A 23502-nucleotide genomic window follows, 5' to 3' on the forward strand; every position below is an offset into this window, starting at 1 on the left:
TAAAGAAGAGATTAAAAAAGGGAGCAGGACACCCTAAAGAATCTTCTGGAAGGCGCTCACTCCCTCACCCCCCCCCCACCAGCTCCTGGCCCAGAGGTCAGAGCGTCAGAATCTTTTCAAGACAGTGACTCGCCCCCAGTGGGAGACTCGAATGTTGGCCCGAGGAACTGTGGGGATTGATCCAAACGCGTGAGGAAACAGTCTATGCAGCAGGGCTCAAAGCCTTTCGAAATAGTTCCCGTCGCCTCTTCCTGGCCTACGGAATGAGGGGGCGAAGGGAAGGTGGCTTCAGAGTTGAAGCAGCTTGGGGGCGGCTATCCCACCTGAATGACGGCGCTGCTCTCCTCGGGGGTCTTGGGGTCCAGACACACGTCTCGTGACCAGTCCTCGTCACCCTGGGCCTTCACGCACAGCTCCGTGAGCTCACTGCTCTCCAGGATGTATGATGGCAGCTTCTCGCGGGCCGCGAGGCAGTCAAAGTGCTCCCGGACCACGGCCTGCCCGTCCGGTCCGACATAATGCTGGACGACCTTCAGCTCGATGCACTGGGACAGGTAACTGCAGATGACCTGTCGCCCACAGATGATGATCTGAAAGACAAACAAACCGGCCGGCCCCAAGATAAGACTGGGTCAGTTCACACTCCATAAACTGGACTGGCAGAGTAAACTGTGTTTACTGGATTAATTAATTTGTCTTGTGGGGCCACATCAGGAAGTACTCAGGGCTTAATCCTGACTCTGCACTAAGGAATCACTCCTGGTAGGCTTGGGGGGACTATATGGGGTGCCAGAATCAAGCTGGGTTGACTGTGTGCAAGGCTAAGTGCTCTACCTGCTGAACCACAGCTCCCAGCCCAACCATGTTGATTTTAATGGAAAGGAAAACAGGTTTGAGAGGCTTCATGAGCGAGCAGAAGAAGAAAAATCAGGCTAGGAAAAAAACAAAAGCAGATTTGAAGGTGCAGAGTTTGCTTTGCCCCTTTTTGAGTATGCAGTGTTCAAAGCACAGACACCTGGCAGGGCCACACATAGCTAGAAATACTGGTGAAGAGCTTCAGGGTGAAGGACGGAATAGAAGTACAGGGAGAAAGATGTGCCCGCAGATGTGCCCTACAGATGTGCACAGCCAGAGAGAAGCTGGCTTCCGGAAAAAAAAAAAAAAAAGGAGCCACGGTCTCCTCCCCCCAGATCCCTAGTTTTCCAGTAGCTTGGCAGTCACACCTACAAACTGACCCTGGTGTCATGTAATCTCATCAATGGCCAAGATCCAGAGACTATAAACTAAAGCTCTCGGAAAAGAGTGACACAGAATTTCCTGGAGTGCGTGACCTCTTATATTCGAGCCCACTTATGTACCAACAGTAGCACTCATTTGTTTAGCTTTACCACACGTTTGTATTCTCTTATATATGGGCTTAAATGGTCCAGAATGAAATATAACAACATATAACAACAACAACAACAACAACAGAAAGAAGGAGTCAAAGAGTTAGCAACTGAGAAGCAGATTGTAGGTTAGAAGCATAAGGAAATGGGGGGTGGCAGAGTGTGCTGATGGGTCAGGAGACCCGAGAGCCAGAGAGGAAACTGAACCAGTCAGGGTGACCCATGGAGGCAAGCAATGTCAGAAACAGGCCCACACGGATGGGACTGAAGGTGAGAGTGGAGAAGGTTGCTGGGGTCGATAGATCTACTCCTGAGCTGATTCCCAAGGGTTCAGTTATGTCTTCACCTTATACAGACTCACGCAAACAACTTTTCTAGGGGTGGGGGGAGGTTGGGTGGGATACTCTTGATGGTGCTTGGGGGGCCTGTGTAGCCAGGGTCTTACCTGGGGCCCCCATATACAAAGCCTGTGTTCTAGCCCTTTGAGCTGTCTCCCTGGCCCAAGTACAGACAACTTTTAGCAGAGGAGTTAACGCTCCATTACACTGTATTTTACTCTGGCTTTGCTAATATTACAGAAGAATGCATATTTATAAAGACAGGTGGGATTATCCATTAAACCCACGGACTGTCCACAGGTCATGGCAGGTACTTAAAAGATAATGAACAATTAATTTTTATGCAGTAAATATTGTCAGAAAGCAAATCTTTTTTGCAGATGAATATTAATCATTATCAAAGGAATTAAAATTTTCATATGCTAGATTTCCCTATTTGTTATGTCTACCCAGATTAAACAATAGCCAGTATTATATACATGCACATATAACTTGTAGGTCTAGTCATGCCAAATTTTTGTGTGAAATTAAATGGGCCATGGGGTACATAGATATCTGGCCAACCTCTGGGTTGGTAATCACCTTGCTAGTCCATCTCTCATAAAATTAACACTAATTAAGAAAACGTAGACAATATAGAGAGAATGAAAAGTGCCCATTCTTAGTAACATGAATGCAGCAGGCAGCACTGGCTCCATTCAAACTAGATGGGCTCCCCTTGCTGCTAAGGACCCCTGTTTGGCTTAGGATCAAAAGGGAGCAGAAGAGGCCCAAACACAGCTTGCAGTAGAGTAGAAGCTGCACAGGTACGAGGTCAGGCCTGGGCTTAATTCCTGGTATCTTCCCCCACACTGACACAAAACAAAGCAGAAAGAGGCCAAGTGGTCAGGGACGGTGGCTCCTTCCGTGGCGCCAGAAGACTGATGGTCACTGGCAACTACTAGCCAGTCCTGGGAGTTCCAGTCTCCTTTGGCCAATGGTCAGCTTGTGGGTGAGGAAGGAACTCGACTTTGGTCAGCTGGATTAGGAAGAAGCCTAGAATGAGGGTCTGGGAAATGCTGTGCTTGACTCAGGAAATCAGGGAAAGCTGATACCGTATCTGTGTGACAGACCCCAGCCCTCAGAGGAGCAAAATGGCAAATCCGAGAGGGTGACAGAGAGGCAGACACAGCACTGAGTAATTATTTGATTAACCCAAACAGAATATCTCATCCTTCTTAAATGAGACGATGAACATGAAATAGGGTTAATGCCAGTATCTGCTTCCTGAACTCGATTCAAAGATCTAAAGACCTATTCTGTAACTTCAAGTTTAGAGCACCCTAATGGACACCTCTCCACTGTCATTAAAAATGCTTGTGATTGTCCCAGCAAACCAACTCACTTAGATGCATAAATATAAATTTTAATATGCATATATAAAAATATAACTATTTGTCTGACCACTTGTGAATCAACTATTATTTCCCCCAAGGAACCTGTTAGACAATCCAAACACTAAATGACATTATGGTTTCAATTCACGTTATTTGAATAGCAAACCTTACCTATTTTCTATCAACCTTTTTGTATTTTATGTGGAAGGGAATTTTACACCTATAAAAACCAGGCCAAGTTTCACTGTTCTATTTCCCCTGGACACTCTGGCCATTTTAATGGTCTAAAACAAGGGATGCAAAGTAACACACTTTAAAACAATGGTCCTGAGTCCAGAGTGGGCAGGCAAGTGGGGCTACAGAGGTGCTGAGGCCGTTGCGTCTCCTAGCTGGAATGGGTGTCTAAGGCAGTAATTACCTCTGCCCTTCACTGCACGTGTGCCTGCTGCCAACAGGGCCCCAGCCTTTGCTCTGGCCTGAGTCTCTGGGCTCCAGGAGAGTCAGGAGAGAACCCTGCTGTCTTTCTCAGAAACTGTGAAATCATTGTAGCCATCTGGGACTTGTTTTGTTTAAAGACAAAGATCCTCTTGGTGAGTTTTTCTAGTTTTATTTTCAGCTGAAAAGTGTATTCAAGAGGGCTTTTAAATTTGATAAAAAGAAAAGGAAAGAAGAAAGGAGGGAAGGAAAGAAAGAAGAAAAGATGGAAGGAGGGAAAGAAGGAAGGAAGGAGGAAGGGAAGAAGGGATGGAGGAGTAAAGGGAGAGAGGAAGGAAGGAAAGAAGGAAGGAAAGAAGGAAGGAAGAAAGAAGGAAAGAAGGGAGGGAGCAAGGAAAGAAGACAAAGAAAGGGAAGGAGAGAGGAAGGGAGGGAGGGAGCAAGGAAGGAAGAAAGAAAGGGAGGGAGGGAGAAGGGAGGGAGGAAGCCTTAAAGTGGCTGGGAAGAGAGGAATCCCACATGGCCTGTGCCCAGTGGGGCTCTCACGCTGCCCGCAGGCCCCAGGAGGCTCAGGCGCTGTTTCAGAGTGGCAATGCATCCAACGCCTTCATTTCAAAAACTATGGTTTGAATTTTGAGATTTATTTATCAGCTGGAGACAGCTACCTATTTTTTCTCTTTAAATGTAAGCTTTCTCTTTAAGACACATTTCCAGCCTTCACACTATTCTTCTCTATTCCCAAAGCCACAGAGATGTGCATTGAAGATTTCCACATATGATTTTCCTTAGCAGGTTTCAGAACTGTTGTTAGCGCAGTGCCAAGGAGAATAGTGATATCAGAGCACCCTGCCAGCGCCCCAGATGCACTGAAAAATGATACTAGAACCATGATTAGAAGTATATGCATGAAGATACTTGCATGGATATACACATGCATGTGTGCAGACAAATGTATGTGTAAGTTTGGCTAGGGGTAATGCTTTCCTCAGGGACAGAACGATGAGGGCTTGAGAGCTGGATGATGCACAAAGTTCCTGAGAAATGTGTAAGTGGCAAATTTCAATTCAGTTGGGGGAACGGGGTCTAAGAAAGACTGGGTACAGATAATCAAATGGAAGGAAAGGAGGGAGGGAGGAGGGAAGGAAGGAAGAAAGGAAGAAGGAAGGAAGAAAGAAGGGAGAAGGGAGGAAGGAGGAAGGAGGAAGGAAGAAAGAAGGAAGAAGGAAGGTAAGGAGGAAGGAAGGAGGAAGGAGGAAGGAAGGAGGAAAGAAGGAAAGAATGAGGAAGGAGGAAGGAAGGAAGAAAGGACGAAGGAAGGAAGAAAGGAGGAAGGAAGAAAGAATAGAAGGGAGGAAGAAAGGATAGAAGGGAGGAAGAAAGGAAGGAAGGAATTCTCCCCCGCACTTCAGCCAGTCCGCCATTGTCCAGGAAGATATTCCTGTGCCCCTGAGCGCCGAGTGCTCCTCTCACTGAGTCGGCTTTGTAAAGAGGCAGCGGGGCTCACTGAAGACTTCCAGGCCCGGGGTGGGGGCACGGGGTGGAAGGAAAGAAGCCAAGCGTGAGGGAGGCAAGAACATCAAGAAGGGCTTCTGGACACTGGATCTGTCTCCCTTCCTAACCCCCAACCCGGCTAACCAAGGAAATCCTGGGTGTCTGCTGTACCTTAGTCAGAATTTAAATGTTAGTCTATGCTGACAAGAAGAAAGCAAATCCAGTTGAAAAGGAACTGCGTGTGTGTGTGTGTGTTTTCACATGATGGGGGCTTGGGGTCAGGACAGGCAAGGAAGGGCAAGGAGTGAAAACTAAGAGGATGGAAAGGAGAATCAGGGCCGGAGAGCTGAGACACGAGAGGAGCCGCTGGGTCACCATGTGCTTCCTGGTCCCCAAGCACTGCTAAGAGTGACCCCTGAGCACCATCAGTGCAGCCTCCAGACCCAAATTCCTCCCATCACCCCCTCTATACCAAAAACCACTGGCTAGAAAGGTCCTTCACAGCTTCGATACACGAGACTGTTAATCTGAGGTTATTCTGACCTGGTGCCACGTGGGTCTCTTAGGAGACACTCTCCACTGGCTTGTTGTGTTTGCTTCTGTGTCACACAGCGGTGCTCAGGACTGACTCTGGCTCTGCACTGTGGGCTTAGGAGACTGTTTGGGTGCCAGGGACTAACCCGGGCTGCCACGTGCAAGGCAAGTGCCCTGCCCGCCGTGCTCTCTCCCCAGCCCTCCCTTCATTCTTCCCACTGTTTCTGTGCCCATTTCTCACTCCACTCTGGTGGACCATAAGGTGGCTCACGATGAAGCTCAGATTCATCTGATTACAAGAAATGCTGAAGCTCGGAGGCCTTAATCTTAATTACAGATTATATGTCAAACACCACACAAACACAAAAATCATTCAAATCTTCTTATGAATTAAAAAAAATCTTTTTATGGTTTTGGGGTCACATCTGGTTGGTGCTCAGGGCTTACTCCTGGCTCTGTGCTCAGGGATCACTCCTGGCAGGGGTTGGGGACCATATGGGATGCCGGGGCTCATACCTGGATCTGCCATGCGCAAGGCAAGTACCATACCCTGCTGTACTATCTCTCCAGCTCTGATAATTGAATTTTATGGCTAATCCTTTTCTTTTAATGACATACAGGCCTTTGGCCACACACACACAGACACACACACACAGATAAATTACTGAAGGATTTATTTCACAACACTTTGGAAATCATCTGAAGGTCCACCACCAACAGGGGCCTGTGACCCTGGGCTGGGGCAGACTGCTTGGAGGGTCCTCAGCCATCAGGAGGAGAGGAAGGGAACCGCTGAGTGGAAGAAATCAGTTAGAAATCAGTTAGAATAGTCCCATTTGTTTATCTTGGTTTCCACTTTCTTGGTCAGTGGCATTTCATTTTTGAAGATACCTTTAGCTTCAATGTGGTGGAAGGTTTTGCTGACCTTTTCTTCAATGTACCTTATGGATTCAAAGTAACATAATGGGAGACTAACACCCAAGGAGAGTAGAGATAAGGGCTATGAGGATCGCACCATGGCTAGGAACCCAGCCTCACATGCTGGGGGAAAAGCCAGCTGGGCTAGAGAAGGGACCACCGAGTAAGTGATGCTTGGAGGGCTCGCTCGGGATGGGAGATGTGTGCTGAAAGTAGACTATGGGCAGAATATGATGGCCACTTAGTGCCTGCATTGCAAACCACAACACCAGAAAGGAGAGAGAGAGTAAAAGAGAATGTGCCTGTCAGAGAAGTGGGGGGAGAGGGGGCTGAGGGATTGGCGAGAGGGATACTGGGAACACTGGTGGTGGAGAATGGGCACTGGTGGAGGGACGGGTACTCGATCATTGTATGTTTGGAATGTAATCGTGAAAGTTTGTTAAGTCTGTAACTGTACCTCACGGTGATTCATTAAAAATAAAAGTAAAAATAAAAATTTAAAAAAGAAGAAGAAATGTTAGGAACCTGCAGTGGCCGTTAAGGTTCTGGTCAGACCTGAGCGCCAACCCCCGCCATGGTGGCCTGAGAGCTGAGGCAAGAGCACGGGAGCACTGGGTGTGAGCCCCACGGTTGGGCCTCTGTCTCTGCATCACAGACGCTGCAACAGGGGTTAGAAAATAGCCAGAGGACCGACCTGCGGAGCAAAGATCCCTGCAGTAAACATGGTCATCTGTCTTCGGGTAGTCGAACTAGGGGGCAATTTTAGCTTTTCATTGACCTTCTTGCATTTTCAGATATAGTTTTCATGATTCTAACTATGACTACAGTTTGTAGGGTCATGGCTGGATGAAGGCAGCGCTGCAAGCACTCTGCACACACAAACTCACTCAACTCTAGGGCCAGAGTGACGGTACAGGGGGGAAAGCACCTGCTGTGCACGCAGCCAGTCTGGGTTTGATCCCTGGCGCTCCCTCTGGTCCCCTGAGCCTTGCCAGGAGGGACCGATCTCTGAGCAGGGTCAGGAGTAAGCCCTGAGCACTGCTGGGTGAGACCCACAAACAAACAAAACCTCATTTAACCCTCACCCAACTTGATGAGGAAGGCACTATTACGTACCCTCACTCCCCTTTCATTCAGAAGAGGAAACTGAGTCACAATGAGGCTGAATCACCGGTTAGAGATCCAGGCAGGGTGGCCTATATTCAACACCAGGCCAGGCCACGAAAATCGTTTCTCAAGAGACAGTTGGCACACCAGATCGGAGCAAGAGTGCCTGCCTCGAGTGTGGGAGCCCCGGGTTGGATCCCTGGTACCACCTGGCTCCTGGAACACAGCTGGGAATGCCTCCCGAGCACTGCGCCACTGGGTGTGGCCCCGAGCAAAAGCAAAACAGTACCACCCCAATCAGTCCTTCCACTTGCGGGCTCTGCAGCGACTGCAAAAGCACTGAATGAACCAGGATGCTGAGCTCAGAGCTATGACATCCAGGGCGGGGTTCCGGGGGCCCACAGTGCTAGCACCACCTCATGACTGCTGGAAACACAAGAGATCACACAGGTCTCTGACCTACTGGGTCTGGACCTCAGGCTCAGGGGCAGCAGCGGCTGTTTTCACAAGTCCCCTGCTGGAGCTTCTGCTCTGAGCACCAGTGTGAGTCCCCCTTGAGCAGCAGCAAAGTAAGTGGTGACACGCACCCAGCTCCCCCAGAGCTTCTGGAGGGCAGGCGCGGAGGTCAGAGGTGACTTGAGGAGTCCTCCCTAAGAGTCTCTCTTGTGCCTCCTAAGCCCCAAGGAACAGTCGAGACTCCTACAGGGTGACAGATCTGGGCCCAAAGCTAGAGAAGAACTTGGTTGCGGGCTGGAGAGGTCGTGTGTCACATAGTTCCTCATCGGAAGTCCTCACACAGATGCTGCCTGACCACTGGCCAGACATTCTGGGGGGGAACAGGAAGAGGCACAGACATGCTTGAAAGACACCCCCCACACACACACACACAAACTGCCCCCTTCATGGTGGAGTCAGAAAACTTGTGTGGACCAGTGGGCAGACACTGGGAGGAACACATTTGTGTCAGAGTCCTAAGGTTGGGCCAGAGCTGGTGACACTTCTTGCTCCAGCTCCACTCGCTCAGAGCAAGGTGGTCCCCCACGCCCCCCACTCTTCTCCTTCTGTATCTGTGCCACTAAGTCCTCCCTTCTTATGAGCACCCCGAGCTCCCTCACACTTCCGCTGTGCTCCTAGCTGTGTCTATAGAACTGCGTGACTCTGATTCGGCCTCTGTCACTGTGCCCTGCCTATCAGCCATCGGTAAGCGGCTGTGGCCAGACCTGTGAAGACATGTCAGGGGCCATGCTGCTTCGTGGGCATTTCTTGGCCTCGGCTCTTTTCACTTCTGCCCACAGGAAGGCGCCCGCCCAGGCAGGCTCCCGGGCTAGGTCCCAGCGGGGAAGGACATGATTGGGGTCCTCCCTGCCTCTGCAGCAGCAGCTTCGGCTTGCACTGGGGCTCTGGGCACAGAAAGTTCCCTCTCCACCATGTCCTGCCTTCCCAGGAGCCCTGGCAGCTCCCTCTCCACCATGTCCTGCCTTCCCAGGAGCCCTGGCGAGACCGTTCCGATCCAGATGCAGATGTGTGTGTTCAAACTCTTAGCAGGATCCCATGATTATGTGTGCTGGGAAGTCGGCTTTCAGATTTTAATACTTCCGCCTCCCCCCGGCCTCCTTTCTACTCTTGTCATATGCTCCATCCTTTAAAAACCACATTTTCACATCTTAAGAACACACACAAAAGTGTCAGATATTTCCCCCCTGCTTTTTTGCCATCTTAGAACTTCAAAAACAGCCAAAAGGAAGTTTTATAAAATACATAAAAATATGTGCTGAGAGCTGAGGTTTTATATGCCAAGACTCAGACTGCAGTGAATTTTTATTGCCGTTAATATTAACTCCTAGGAGAGGCCCAGCCGGCCTGAGCCCCGGGCCCTCCTGGCTGGGACCCGTCCCTTTCTTTTCCTCCCAGGTAAGGCTCATAGCCTTCAGCATCCCCGCCAGCTTGGCCAGGGATGGGGGATCCCAGACCCCTGTGCTTGGCTCCTTCTTCTGCTCAATAAAGGCCTCTGGCCATTTCACAGCTCATTAGCACCTCCAGCAGAAGGTAGGTGGTGACAGGGAGAAGAGGTGAGATGAAAATCAGTAAATTTTACTGCTCGTTAGCAGCTCTTGTGAAAGGCCATCCTCCTCCTCCTTCTCCTCCTCCTTCACCTCTTTCTCCCCAGTACTAGGCAGGTGCTCCCGTGTGTAAGGGGGGAGGCACACCACTGTGATTTTTTTCCCAAATGAGTTTCATCCCCTCGCACTGTCCTTCCGCTTGTGACCTCCGGGAATTACAAGTGGTCCGAGCTGGGAGCATACCTGTTTTTGCACACCGCTGAGCGGCCGCACCTTGATGATGAGTGAGGCGGTTCGGCCCTTGTACTGAATCGTCCGGATGAAAGTCCCGGCCTGGTCCAGGCTGAAGGGCTCCGACCAGCGCCAATTGCCCCAACCTTCGATACAGATGTGTAACAGCTGGAGAGAAAAACAATCGTCATAATGCCAACAGTGCCAACACAAATCTCGTCCTGAAATGAAAAGTCCCACGGCTGGAAAACCTTCGTATTGGTAATATTCAGCATCTGTTTTCTTTCTAACCTGCATTATTCATCTACTTCCAGCTTATTCAACCAGGCTAAGAATAGCAAATATGCCACATAGAGTCGATGTGGTTTTCCAGATCACATTTTAAACCTTCTTAAAAATAATTGTCCTATCAAATGGGAAAAAGCCTGTTGAACATTTCAGCAAAACTGCTTCATTCATCTGGAGGACAAGAGGGTTGAAATGTGAGATCAAAGAACCCTGGTCTTGGCAGAGAGTTGATGCTTTCTCATGGCTAGACAGTAATTAAGGCTAAATTTGGTTGGTGACAGTATTTTTTTGACCCTAATTGTCATTCCTTATTTTCTCTTTTGATAAGAATAAGATGGCAATTTGGGGATGCAGTTCATTTAATACACTCTCATTTTGAGATTACAGCTATGGAATTAGAAGTACCTTAAACATTTTGAACATAAGAGAAAATAATTCCTTCAAATTCTTTCCCTGGTACATATTTACTGTGACTTTTACCAAGCAAGTTTCCTGATTGATAACGCTCCTATTTATATGGATAGAATTGTTCACTCTCTGTAACAGGTGAAAGTCTTTCACTGCCACCAAGTATCTCCCATATCCAACTCCTTCCAACCAACTGCAACTCAGAAAGAAACAGCTGAAACAGAAATTCCAAAGCAACAATTATGACTTCTTTAGGATATGCATATAAATGAAAATAAACATCTTCATATTCTAAGCAAATATGGGGATAACCAGCTGACACTTTAGGAAAACATTTATGACCCAGAAACATTTTTATTCACAGTACATATATTTTTTGGGGGAAGAGCTAGTTGAAGACTAGTGGACCAGTTCCCCAATTAACACAACAAATGAAACTTTGAAAATGGTCTAGAAAAGTGATCACCATAAGCCCTTAAAATAGACACAGTCAGGATTTTACATGGGAATCGCCATTAAAGCTAATGTCTTGTGGGAGAAAGATTACTTTTTAATTTCGGCATCAGGAGGATCCCTTATATAGTCCTCATGCTGACAATCTCCCAAGGTCACCGACCATTACAGCAAGCTATCTGGTGAAGACTTGGGGGGCTTGTTTTAAGTACTTTAATAATATATTAAAAGAAAAGCTCTTATCTCCCTGCTTTCATTATGACCCCGACTCCAGGCTGTGGGACGGGGAAGCAATGAGGAGGCTGACAGCGTAGGGAAAATATCCTGCACGGCAAAGCCTCCAGGGAAAACGTGTTCTTCTCTACACTGTGCAACATGAAAGTACCAGAGTATCTTTGATGTTTAAATATTCCTTACAGGGGGAAAAGGAAAAAAAAAAAAGAAAAAACAATAGCAGTGTTTGGAACCACTTCAGGCTTTTTGTTTTGTTTTTGTAGCAGCAATTGGGAATAAAGCTCAGGGCACACACAGAACCAAAAGCGACAAGAGAGTTGTTTTCTTTGGAGAGACTGGTAGCTGGAAATGACAAAAAATAATAATAATAATAATAATAATTATGAAGATGAGGCGTGGTACTTCAGGTCAAGCTCAGCTCTATTTTCCTTGCAAATTCCACGGGCTCTAGAGATGCTTTGGGGACCTGGTGCCCCGGGAAGGGGTAAGCGCTCACATCAGGGCTGGGGGGCTGCTCTGCCACAGCCCGTGAGACCTGTGGGGACCCCAAGGACACCACGGCTGCAGTTCTGCTTGGCAGCCACTTGTTGTTTGATTTTAGACTTAATTTTATTATTATTGAGGTAATCTGATTTTCAACAGTGTTAGCGTTCTTGATGTACAGTCACTGCACTTTCTGCCAGTGCGCTAGAACCCTTTCACGGCTATCCGCATGTCACTGTGCGCCTGCCCCATCCCTCCCAGGACACTGTCCCTCCTGGGTGACCCCGGTTCTGCAGTCCGAGCCCCAGGGTTTGTTTTCCTTGGCCACTGTCCTGGCCCTGCTTGGTTTCTTATACCCCATGGGTGGATGAGGTCATCCAGCCTTTGTCCTTCTCCTTCTGACTATTTCGCTTAACGTGACCCGCGCCGGCTCTGGCTCTGTCCCTGCTGCAGCCAAAGGCCAGAGCGCATCTTTCCTTGGAGCTGAGCATTAGCCCCCGGCTCCAGAGCACAACACTTGGTTCCGCACCGCGAGTCTCGGGCCGTCTGGGCTGTTTCCAACGCAGCCTCCTCGAAGAGCACAGTGCTTTGGCAGCCACTGGCGCTCGGGATGCAGGAGCAGTTATTTTCTCCGCAGGAGGAAAATTCACACATTTGGACGTGGTTCACACAGAAAAGCTAAGTGGGAGAAAAAGATCACTCCGCTTCCCTCCTTGCAGCATCAGCCGAGTGTCTATGATGTGCAGCTGAGCACTAGGAAACTTCTAAACAGCACTGGCAGTTCCGTGTATAAACACGGGAGGGAAGGAATTACTTTCGTGAGAGGAAGACCACCAACAAGATCCCAGGAGCCGCAGAGTCTTGCCTCACTGGACAGCAAGAAGCAGCTCTCTGGGGACATCCCATGAGAGGAGAACCTTGGCTTTTGATGAGCTGCTAACTGCATCTCACTGCAGAGGTGCTTGGAAGCAACACATTCACCCACCTAACAGTCAATACTCATGCATCTGTTTCTATTCCTCTACCTTAGGCAATCAGCTTAATTGGGGAGGGTGTTTGCCTTGCATAAGGCCTATCCGGGTTCAATTCCTCCGCCCCCCTCGAAGAGCCCGGCAAGCTACCGAGAGTATCTTGCCCACACGGCAGAGCCTGGCAAGCTACCTGCAGTGTATTTGATATGCCAAAAACAGAAACAAGTCTCACAATGGAGACGTTACTGGTGCACGCTCGAGCAAATCGATAAGCAATGGGTTGACAGTGACAGTGACTTTAGGCAATAGACAATGTGAAATTTATGCTAAGAATCCTGAGACGTCTTACTTTCATCCCATCCAAATCTGACTCCCGATAGGAAAGAAAGTCCACTTGCCAGACAGATGGATGGAGAAAGACTTGGGAACTTTGCTCTGCAAGGAGCTGGGAGATCTTAGAAGGGAAGGAAGGCCACATAAATACCTAAATGAAGCCTGAGGAGAGGCCTGAGGTATGTGTGGGATGATGTGGGACTTGAGAGGAGAGAGGACCTGTTCCACGGAGCAGGGATGGGAAAGCTTTGGGAAGCAACAGGTCTCAGGTTGGGTGGGAGTTCTGGTGGCAAAGATGGCCATTCACTTCCAGGTCAAAGGCACAGCCTGAGGTGTGAAGGAATTTTGCCCGGTACCATGTTAATATTCTCAACTTGCCTGAGTAAGGAAGCAGGAAACAGCTTGGATGGATAAGGTTGGAGAGTTGGAGCCAACTCAGGTCTCTGCTTTGTTTAAGAACGAGTGCCTAACCTCTGGGGCCTGTGTGTCGGTAAGAGATGTGCTGAGAGGCTGGGGAAATGGATGAAGTGGGGGAGAGAGGTCTTGGGTTTGAGCCTGAAATGCAGGGGCGAGGGAGCCATGGGTTTGGAGAATGCCTGTCCCTTTGCCTAGGTCCATATATATATATATTTTTTCTTTTTGGGTCACACCCGGAGATGCTCAGGAGTTACTCCTGGCTCTGCACTCAGGAATTACTCCTGGTGGTGCTCAGGGGACCATATGGGATGCTGGGAATCGAACCCAGGTTGGCTGTGTGCAAGGCAAACGCCCTACCCGCTGTGATATCGTTCCAGCTCTGGCCCAGGTATTTTTTAAAAAAATTTATTTATTTTTGGTTTTTGGGTCACACCCGGCGATGCACAGGGTTACTCTTGGCTCTTCACTCAGGAATTACCCCTGGTGGTGCTCAGGGGACCATATGGGATGCTGGGATTAGAACCCGTGTCCACCGTGGCATGCAAGGCAAACGCCCTACCCGCTGTGCTATAGCTCCAGCCCCAGGCCCAGGTATTTTTATGTCTCTTATCACTTTGGAAGTTTCCTTTCCGCTCTATGAAGTTTCCTTTACTGAGTCACTTCCTCCACCATCTTTTCTAGTCAGACTTTTCATTCCCTCTGGCCCACTTAAGCTAGAGTAATAGTTTCCAGTGGGAAAAGAGGTCAAACAGGAAGCATTCTTGTTTGAACGTTTCAATGGGAACTGAACGTCAACAGTAAGGCAGGTTGTTGGGCAGTGACCACACTCATTGAAAGGCCCCAGTGGACTGAAATCTCTCTCTCTCTCTCTCTCTCTCTCTCTCTCTCTCTCTCTCTCTCTCTCTCTTCCTTTTTTTCCTCCAGCAGAATCGCCTAGTACTAGGCATGCAGATAAATTCATAGCTTTTCTATGGAAGATATCAAAGGGGACTACATATAGCTTTTCACTAAAAAAATTTCTTTTTTTCAATACAAAAATAAAATTAACAACGAAATTCCTGATACTGGGTTTGGGGGATCAGTGCTGAGGACCACCCGGAGTCATGTCCCAAAGAAGAATACCTGAATGGACAGATTGAAGAGGAAAGAAAATTCGGATGAAATTTAGGAAAACAGGGCACATCAAAAAGAAAAAGAAAGAGAAAGGGCTGGTTAGGAAATAGTTTTGAATAGTATCTTACATGATTAAGGTACTTTTTCTAGGGATTGTATTTTACTATTTATTCTATGTTGAAATCATTGGCAAGATTATTACTACCTAAATGATCATAGATCGAAAATTTACCTTCAGATTCATTTGCATGTTTATTTGCATTTCCTAATAATTCACTGTCATCTTGTTGCTCGAGCAGGCACCAGTAACATCTCTATTGTGAGACTTGTTGTTACTGTTTTTGGCATATTGAATACACCATGGGGAGCTTGCCTTGCTCTGCTGTGTGGGCGAGATACTCTTGGTAGCTTGCCGGGCTCTCTGAGAGGGGTGGAGGAATCGAACCTGGGTCAGCTGCTGCAAGGCATACCTGCTGTGCTTCAGCCCACTCACTATACAGTAAAATATAATGTTATGTAAACAAAGTGAAAATCTATATACCTTCAACATTTTTTCCAATTCCCCTATTTCTTGTAGAAAATTTAGAAGTTCTGATAAAATAATATGCAAATTAATGAAAAGAAAATGATGATGCTGAATCAAACAGGTAGACTAGTCTGTGCTGAGAACTCTGGGGCCTTTTCAGAATGGAGGCGGGAAGATGCTCCTTGAAAGGGTCAGCTGAAGGCCCAGCAGCACCCAGCCACACCTACACTCTCTAGCAGAGAAATGCCCAGCTCCACAACTGAATGTCATCAAGACACCAAATCATTCTGGCTCCATAGCTTCCTCCAAATTTCAGGGTACTGACAACCCAGTAAGAGCACAGCAAATTTGATGGGAATGTTATGTAGAAGACCACTGTACTCAATAAGCCAAGCACAGAAGGCTCAACTAGCACCAGACAGCTCGGGAAGTCCTCAGACAATGACTGGAACTCCACTGTCAGATACAGCAGTTACATAAATTGACTTTCATTGATCTATTTTATGATAACTCTACTTGTCCTTTTTTTTTTTTGGTAACAAGTAATATGAAACAAATTTGTTTGTGCCTGCTAAGGTGAGAGGCTTAGGGGGACTGGGAGGGAACTGAGGACCTTGGTGGAGAAAGGTGACGCTGGGTGTTGGGATTGGTGTTGGGTCACTGACTCTCAGGGACAACTGTATTATGGACAACTTTGTAAATCATGGTGCTATATTAATGCAAATCAAGTGAAAAAAGCTGCTATCTATTCATGTGCATTATACAGTATGTCCTGATACATACTAAAATTTAGGAGCTCTCCTTGTTTTTATTCTGTTCATTAGCTGTGGAGGCCACTCCTGGTGGTACTTAGTCTAGCAGTGCTTGGTGGCCATGAGAGCCACACAGTACTGGGGACCAAACCTGGGGTTTGCAGGTCATGCACATCGTGTGATTTACCACTTAAGCCATTTCCCTGGCCCCCTTATTTATTCTTTTTTTAACTGCTGATCCGTAGATTGCAAGTTTGCTGAGTAAATAAATCAAGATAACCCAAGGTAAATAATCAAAGATTTTAATGGTGATACTTGCACATGCAATTAGTATCAAATAAAAATATTTAGAAGCAATTCCTTCTAAGCATTTTTGGATTGGGGGGAGTCACATGTGGTGGTGCTTCGGGGCTACTTCTGGAGTCTTGGAGGGGACCACATACCAGAGATTGGACCCAAAACTCCTGCATGCAAAGCATGTACTCTAGGGCTGGAGTGACTGTACAGTGGATAGGGCATTTGCCTTGTACTCGGCTGACCCGAGTTCAATCCCATAGGGTCCCCCAAGCACTACCAGGAGTAATTCCTGAGTGCAGAGCCAGGAGTAACCTCTGAGCATCACTGGGTGTGACCCCCCAACCCAAAAGAAAAAAAAAAAGCATGTACTCTAGCCTTTTGAACCATCTTCCTGGTCTCCAATTTTTATTGCAAATGACCTTTCAACATAGGAGATTTCTTTTACACGTATAATATTAAACTCTAAATCAGTGCAATCTTTCAGACCTTACAATGCTGACATTAAAACACAAAATAAACCCCAAATGGCATAAAGAACATCATGAGTGGAAATAAGTTAAAATACTAAAGAGAACTCTTTGTCTGTCTTTCTAAATGGAAAGCTACAGATCAAATTAAACAGATCCAAGTCCCATGCTTGTTTGGAATGCATAAGTGGAACTGATAGTACATTTCACACCAATAAATTAACATAAAAATAGAATGAAACATGTTGCTTCCTCATTGTTTTGTCAAGGCTGTTGACTTTCTGGATGTTCCTGGGGACCAGAAACAATGTGAAACCCCAGCTGGATAAGTTTCTGGAAAAGAGTGAGGGCTGGCGTGCCTCTGGATCAGTGCTGGAGGTCTTAGGAGCCTAGTTGTCCTTTCACATGTAAACAACAGGCCCCCTCTTCAGGGAGTCAGCTAGTGGACATGAGTCAGAGAATCCAATTATTTTCTACCAAACGCCCTGGACTCTGGGGCCGAGAGGCAGGGCAGCTGGGAAGGTGCCTTGCATGTGGCTGACCTGGGTTTGGTCCCCTGCCTCCCATATGGTCCCCTGAGCACCACCAGGAGTGACTCCTGAGTGCAGAGCCAGCAGGAAGCCCTGGGCATCGCTGGGTGTGGCCCCAAAACAACCACAAAAAGCCACCCAAGACTTCACAGTGTACCTTGGAGGGGAGAAAAAGAAGGCAAGTTTCCTGGCCCCACACTGAAGAGGTGACAAGCTGGCTGGCTGCAGGAGGCTCTGCCTTTGGGGTGTGCACAGAACTCAGCCTCCTTGGAAAGAGGTAAATGTGGTGCACGCCCAGGCTGTGGTTTCCAAGGCAACTAGAGCTCCAGGGCAACTCTTGTATCAGCAATCTCACTTGCACACACCTGGGCTCCTCAGTGGTCCCCCGGAACGTGTCCTCAGGGAGCAGGAAGAGATAAGTGCAAAGATCTGCCGGAGGTCGAATGGCACTGTTTTAATAATGCAAACCTGGCACTGCCCGGAAATGGGTTCAAGAAAGTCTTGTAAGAAAAAGTAAGAGCTACCCACTTATTCGCAGATGACCTGCCAAGCGTTGGGCTAAGTGCTTTTTCTATAGTTTTGCATTGAGCCCTAATAGCACTCGAGAAAGCCAAGGTTCGCAGGGAGTGGATGTCCTACTGAGGGCCACACCGAGGAAAGCAAGGTCTGAGATTTGAACTGAGGGTGTACTCAAGGCCTCCATTTTTATTCACTTTTTGCAGCCTCGGGGATCAGACCCAGGGGCCTCACGGGCAAGGTGCCTGCTCAAGAGCTGATGGATCCTGGTGCTGAGCTCCGATTCTTTTGGTCTGTTCGTTTTAGGGCCCTACCTAGCAAGTGCTCAGGGTTGCTCCCAGCTCTGTGTTCAAGGGTCACTGCTAGCAGTACTCAAGGGACCCTCTGAGGTGCCAGAGATTGAACCAGGGCCTCCTGCATGCAAAACGTGCACTCTGTGTGCTGAGCTCTCTCTCGGGCCCCCAGGTCTGCTCTTAAAACATACTTATGTTGTAGAATCCTAGGTCAGTGAGAAGATCAAAAAGAAAAAAAACAGTTAACAACATCGGTTAGCATCAGATTCACTGAAAAACAACCAACCTATTACTATTGAAAAAAATGTGCAGGCTGCACCCCATTTAAAAAATGAATTGGAAAGTATGTGTGTCTATTTCTAAGGAGGAAATGGCCCGAAAGGGGCTAGAATGCTAACAAGGGCTATCTTGGGGTTGTGGGGTTATGTTTTTTTTTTATGCTTCCTGTGTGTATGTGTACTTTAATGTATTTTCTAAATTTCATAATATAAATATGTATTATTTTGCAATCAGATAAAATTAATGCTATTAAAATGGGGGGGTACTGGAGAGTTTAATAGAAAGCATACAGAGCCTGCATTTCAGGCAAAAAAGAAACAAAACGTTTCTCTTAAAAAACTTGAGTTCGCCTTCACCATTGGGGGTCACTCAGGCCCTCGCCCGTGGCCCTGCTTTCTTCCTGGCACTGCTGTCACTCTGCTGAAGGGTGACGTGACTCTCTAGTTCATTGCTGGAGCATCCCAGATCTGTGCTTGGGGACTGGCTCACTATTGTACTTCACATGATTCCCAGAACAGTTTAATGTAATTATTAAACTTTTTTTTCCTTTAGGGCAATAGTTTTTTTTCCATTTAGCAAATATTATTAGGATCTACAGTTATTAAATGTTTGCCATAAACCAGCTAACAGTACTACATATGTTGGATGTTGAGATGAGACACATTCCTTACAGTGAATAGTCTTATAAGATAGTAGGAAAAAGAGATAATCAGGGGGAAAAAATCATACAGTAAAATGATGATGAAGGGGAAAAAATGTTGTAGGGCCCCAGAGGTATTCTGCTTGGAAGTGAAGTTGAACCAGAGGACATATTTTACTTATTCCAAGCAACAACATGAAAAAGAACAAGTTGAAATCAAGTTAAAGATATACAGGGCCGTTATTTCTGATAAACAAAAGCAGATGACATCTTCATTTGGAGTGGTGCTTTCTGTTCAAAATTTATATCTACAAGGCACATTGATTGCATTACAAAGACAAGTCATAAAGGAAATAAGCCATGGCTTCATAACATTTGTACAAACAGCTCCTTGTCAATGTAATTCAGAAAATTAACTTTATATTAGGAACTCATCAACTCAGATTCCTATAATAGCTTTGATCAGAGCCCAAATGAAACCACTGAATTTTGATCCTGAAAAGGCAAGAGGCAGTTTGGAACAAGAAAATCACTGTTTTAGGAGATCAGCACTTACACTGGGGCAGACAAGGGGTGGGTGTATGCACAGATTCTAGGTGAGGAGTTTTCACTTTGGGTCAGTAACTGCCACTCCCCCCTGGAGCATCAGAAGCCTCTAATACATACTAGATCCGAGCATGAAAGGCACTGAAACAAGGTCACTGAGGGGCTGGAGGAAACAGTGCCAGTCATACCCTACTGCCTGACTCTTTACTGCTCTTAAGTGAGCACTAGATATTTCACTGAGAGGCTTATGAGAAATCATTGGACTTGATCATAAGAAGGAAAAATTCAGATATCAGAGATGCATGCGTATCTATCTATAGGGAGGATTGTCTATCTATAAAGTACAAAATAATTCACATCAACATTATTATGTAAAGTTAAGAAAAGCCTTAATTGCACCATAAATTTACACTAAGAATCAGGAACTTCTACTTGGGCTTTTGGGGGACCACGATTGGCGATGCTCAGGTGTTAGTCCTGCCTCTGCACTCAGGATTATTCCTTGCGGGACAGTGCTTGAGAACCATATGGAATGACAGAGATCAAACCCAGGTTGGGCATATGCAAGGCAAGTGCCTGACTCACGATACTATCGCTCCGGCCCCAAAGAGACAGTATTTTTGTTTGTTTGTTTTGTTTTAATTTTGGGGCCACTCCTGACGGTGGGCAGGGAACCATGAGGGATGCTGGGGATCAAACCTGGTTTGGCCAGGTACCAAGGCAAATGCCCTCCCCACTCTCCTATTTCTCCAGCTGCTGGGACCAGCAAGTCCTGCTGCCATATGTTCACGTGACTGGGCTGATGGGCCTCATGTTCTCAGGTGCCTCAATCTTCAGTGGAAGAGGTGGGGGTGTACTGGATGGAGATAATAAAAAAATCATTGAGTGCTTTGAGAGATTGATGCCAATAAGAAACTGTTGACCATTTATTCTAACTTAGAGGAGCATTCTGAGTTTGTGGGTAAAACTGTCAGCTTTTGTTTGTTTAAAATCAATTCTGACTAAATGCAATTAGGAATAAGAGAGAAGCCCCAGCAAAAACTGAATAAAAATCTTCTTTTAAGTGATTTGCAAATGTATAACATGATAGTTATCATTCAGGAAAATTCAAAATGAAAAGGAAGAGCTGTTGATACTCTTCCTAAGAAAAGATCAAACAATGTCATAAAATCTTTAGTTTTAGTCATCATGGCAATTCAGTCTATTTTAATAGAAATAGAAATCCCTTATTTCTAATTAGCCACAAAATGGGGAGTGGGGGGGTTGGGGGTGGGGAGAAGGAATCAACAGATGGCTATAAAAGAAATCCAAATTTTTTACAGTTATTTATTTTCATTTAACGAAACAGCCTTGCCATACTAAGAAAACATTTTTGTAAAGGTTAAATAAAGTATTTCATGGCAACCGCTGCTTCTCAGGGCCTGTATAACAAGAAACATGAGCCCGCCAAAGTTGTGTAAGTGGGTTTGCTTTCCCAGTCCGGGAATGTGGTATCTAAGACCTTGTCCTAACTCACTTTATCCCCAAGTGTAAGTCAAGCAAGTCAAACATGAACTAACGCCTGAAGGCAAGGCTCGGACTCCAAAAGTATGGATTATTTCACATTTATCTTCAAATCTGCTCTCAGAGTTCTTAAAATTCACTCACTTGGCAAGTGGGGAATTATCATGAGAAATGAAATAATTTCATAACTATGAAGTCATCCAACATTCCATGCATCTGACACTCGCTGGGCTTGGCCATATCTTGGGCATTATACTGACCTTTTGATAATAAGCTCTTCAATATCCTATTCAGCATGGAAATAATTAAAAAGTGCCACAGTCTAATAGGTATGCCATTGTCTCTAATAGAGTTACTGTTTTTGTTACACAGATTTGTGGTAAGAGGTTATGATTAAAGACAATCATATTATGTATGCTGAAGTCTTTATAACATTCTTAATCAGTATTTCCCATTACTGAGAAATGGCAAAATACCATGCTTTAATGGCCCAGCTGCACGACTTTTCTCCAAGCACTCTGTATTAAAATTCACATTTAAAATTAGTTCAGTACAGGACCTTTATGTTTAGACATCAAGAATTCACATTTGCAGAGCACTGGCTTGTGAAAAGCCTTTGAGTGTCTTGTAAAAAGCTTAAGGAATCTTCAGTACATTTTTCTCCAAAGTTCTATTTCAATAACTGAAATTTATTGCCGGAGGAGGGACAGAGAGCCCATTAGCGGCACCAGCAGCCTTTTCTCCCCTGCTCCACAGCTGAAACAACCCCCATTCGCTTTTTTTTTTTTTTAAAGCAGGCTTTAGAACATTCCAGAAACCAGTCTTGGACTGGTTAAAGTGGCCTATCTTGATTCTGCCTTTGCCATTTCTTGTGAAGGACTTGAAACGTCTTCACCAGGTCATGTTGTGAATCTCTTAAATAAACTTGGAAAACTGCATCTCACACCACTGCCTCGGGTTTACGGGGAGTTAGCTTATTTCTCAGCAGAAAATCAAGAAATGCCTACGGATGTTCTCCCCACTAAGACACTGAGTGACCCAAGCAGGTGGCCTCACTGACTCCCCAAGATACCATGGGAGCCTCCCCAGGAACGGACGTGGCCTGGTTCTCGTGAAACCAAAAAGGTTTTATGGATGAACAATACCAGGCCCGTGCTTAGGCGTGCTCTATGTTGCTGTTACACTATGGATCAAAATGCAGTGACTGGTGACCGGACCATCAGTCGTGGGTGTTCATTCATGTGGACTGAAGTGTTTATAATATTTATAGATTACAACCCCTGGTTATGTGTAGTTTACCTCACTGTTGGTCTTAGTGATTGTGGTGTCACAAAGAGAAAAATGGGTCTCTGGGAGGGGACTAAAGGCAGACAGTTCCTCCTCCCGCCAAGCTGCTATGCTCGCCACAACAGGTGGCACTACTGAAGCCGTTCCCAGCATCAGAGAGAGATGGCACAGGGCATGTTTAACTGGTAACGGTGTCTCTGCTCCGGCTAAACATTGGACTATTCTGTTGTACAACTTTAGTTCATGGAACACAGGAAGAACGTGCCACAGAATAAACACACACAAATGTTCAACCGGCGAGGGAAGAGCTGGGCATGTGTGGTAGGCCAACGTGTGAAGAACACTGCTCAATGCGCTCTGGTGCCATTCTGCATTTTCAGAGCTGTTTTCCTCAGAGGCCACGGGGAGGTGACAGGGGCCGGGTTGGGATGGGGCCATCGGGAGCTGCCCGTCCTTCAGGGGGAGTGTGCGTTTGTGTGGCTATAGATAGTAGCATCTAACAGGCCAGGATACTGCGGCCCCGTCTCACATTGCTAAGGTAATTAGGTTTGAATATATGTCCTTGACACATGTCAGAAACATTACGTGGAATCTCAACAGTGACTGGGTCAAGATTTACCGAAAGCTCTTTAGACGTGAGATCCAGGACTAGACACTGCAGCAGTCACTTTACTGCAGCCCTGTCATCTGGATTGTCTGCCCTCCCCTCCCCTGCCATGTGCCACCCCGCCTCTCCCCTACACCAGCAACCTCTCCACTCCCCAGGCACGCATGCCACTGAGAGCCCTGCTTGACCCCATGCCTTCTTCAGATGACACCCCATCAAGGTCTTTAACCATCAGCTCACTCTTTCCTCACCGCCATGAGTCTGTGAATCCCTCAAAATTTACCTTCCTTAGGTGAACACAGCGACCTCCGCACACCTCCAATCACACTGGAGGCTACCCCCATATACCTTCTGGATTGTCCCGATGGCCCCCAGGTTTGTGGATGTGGCAGCGTGCTGGGGTTGGCCCAAGTGTCTTTGGGAAGCATAATTTTCCAGTGTTCAGGAATTCTCTGAGTTTCCTGTTAAGTCACTGGCAGAGTGAAACGGACTTTGGCGGCAATATTTCCCCCATGAAAGCTGCTGTGCTCGCACGTGGGGTGCCCCACCACACTGGCCCAAGAGACAAGTTCTCCTACCACCTCATCATGGCATGAACGATTTATGCTTGCACTCTCCTGAATGAAGCCTGATTTACACTGAGCACAATGTGCTGTCTGTCCAGCTGTCCATCTACACACC

The 23502-nt window shown here is 46.7% G+C and overlaps 1 protein-coding gene across 5 annotated transcripts in view; it reads right to left on the reverse strand.

The window, feature by feature from the left end:
* VPS13B (vacuolar protein sorting 13 homolog B) overlaps window positions 1–23502 on the reverse strand; it is a 645914-nt gene that overhangs the window by 36847 nt on the left and 585565 nt on the right. For all 5 annotated transcript variants that reach the window (XM_055125276.1, XM_055125277.1, XM_055125278.1 and 2 more), the window contains exons 43-44: window positions 9891–10046; window positions 324–590 (exon numbers count right to left, since the gene is read on the reverse strand). In XM_055125276.1, coding sequence (XP_054981251.1) covers window positions 324–590; window positions 9891–10046 — 423 coding nt within the window. The remainder of the gene's footprint in view (window positions 1–323; window positions 591–9890; window positions 10047–23502) is intronic.

Source organism: Sorex araneus, chromosome 2, assembly GCF_027595985.1.
Source record: "Sorex araneus isolate mSorAra2 chromosome 2, mSorAra2.pri, whole genome shotgun sequence".
Lineage (NCBI taxonomy): Eukaryota > Metazoa > Chordata > Mammalia > Eulipotyphla > Soricidae > Sorex > Sorex araneus.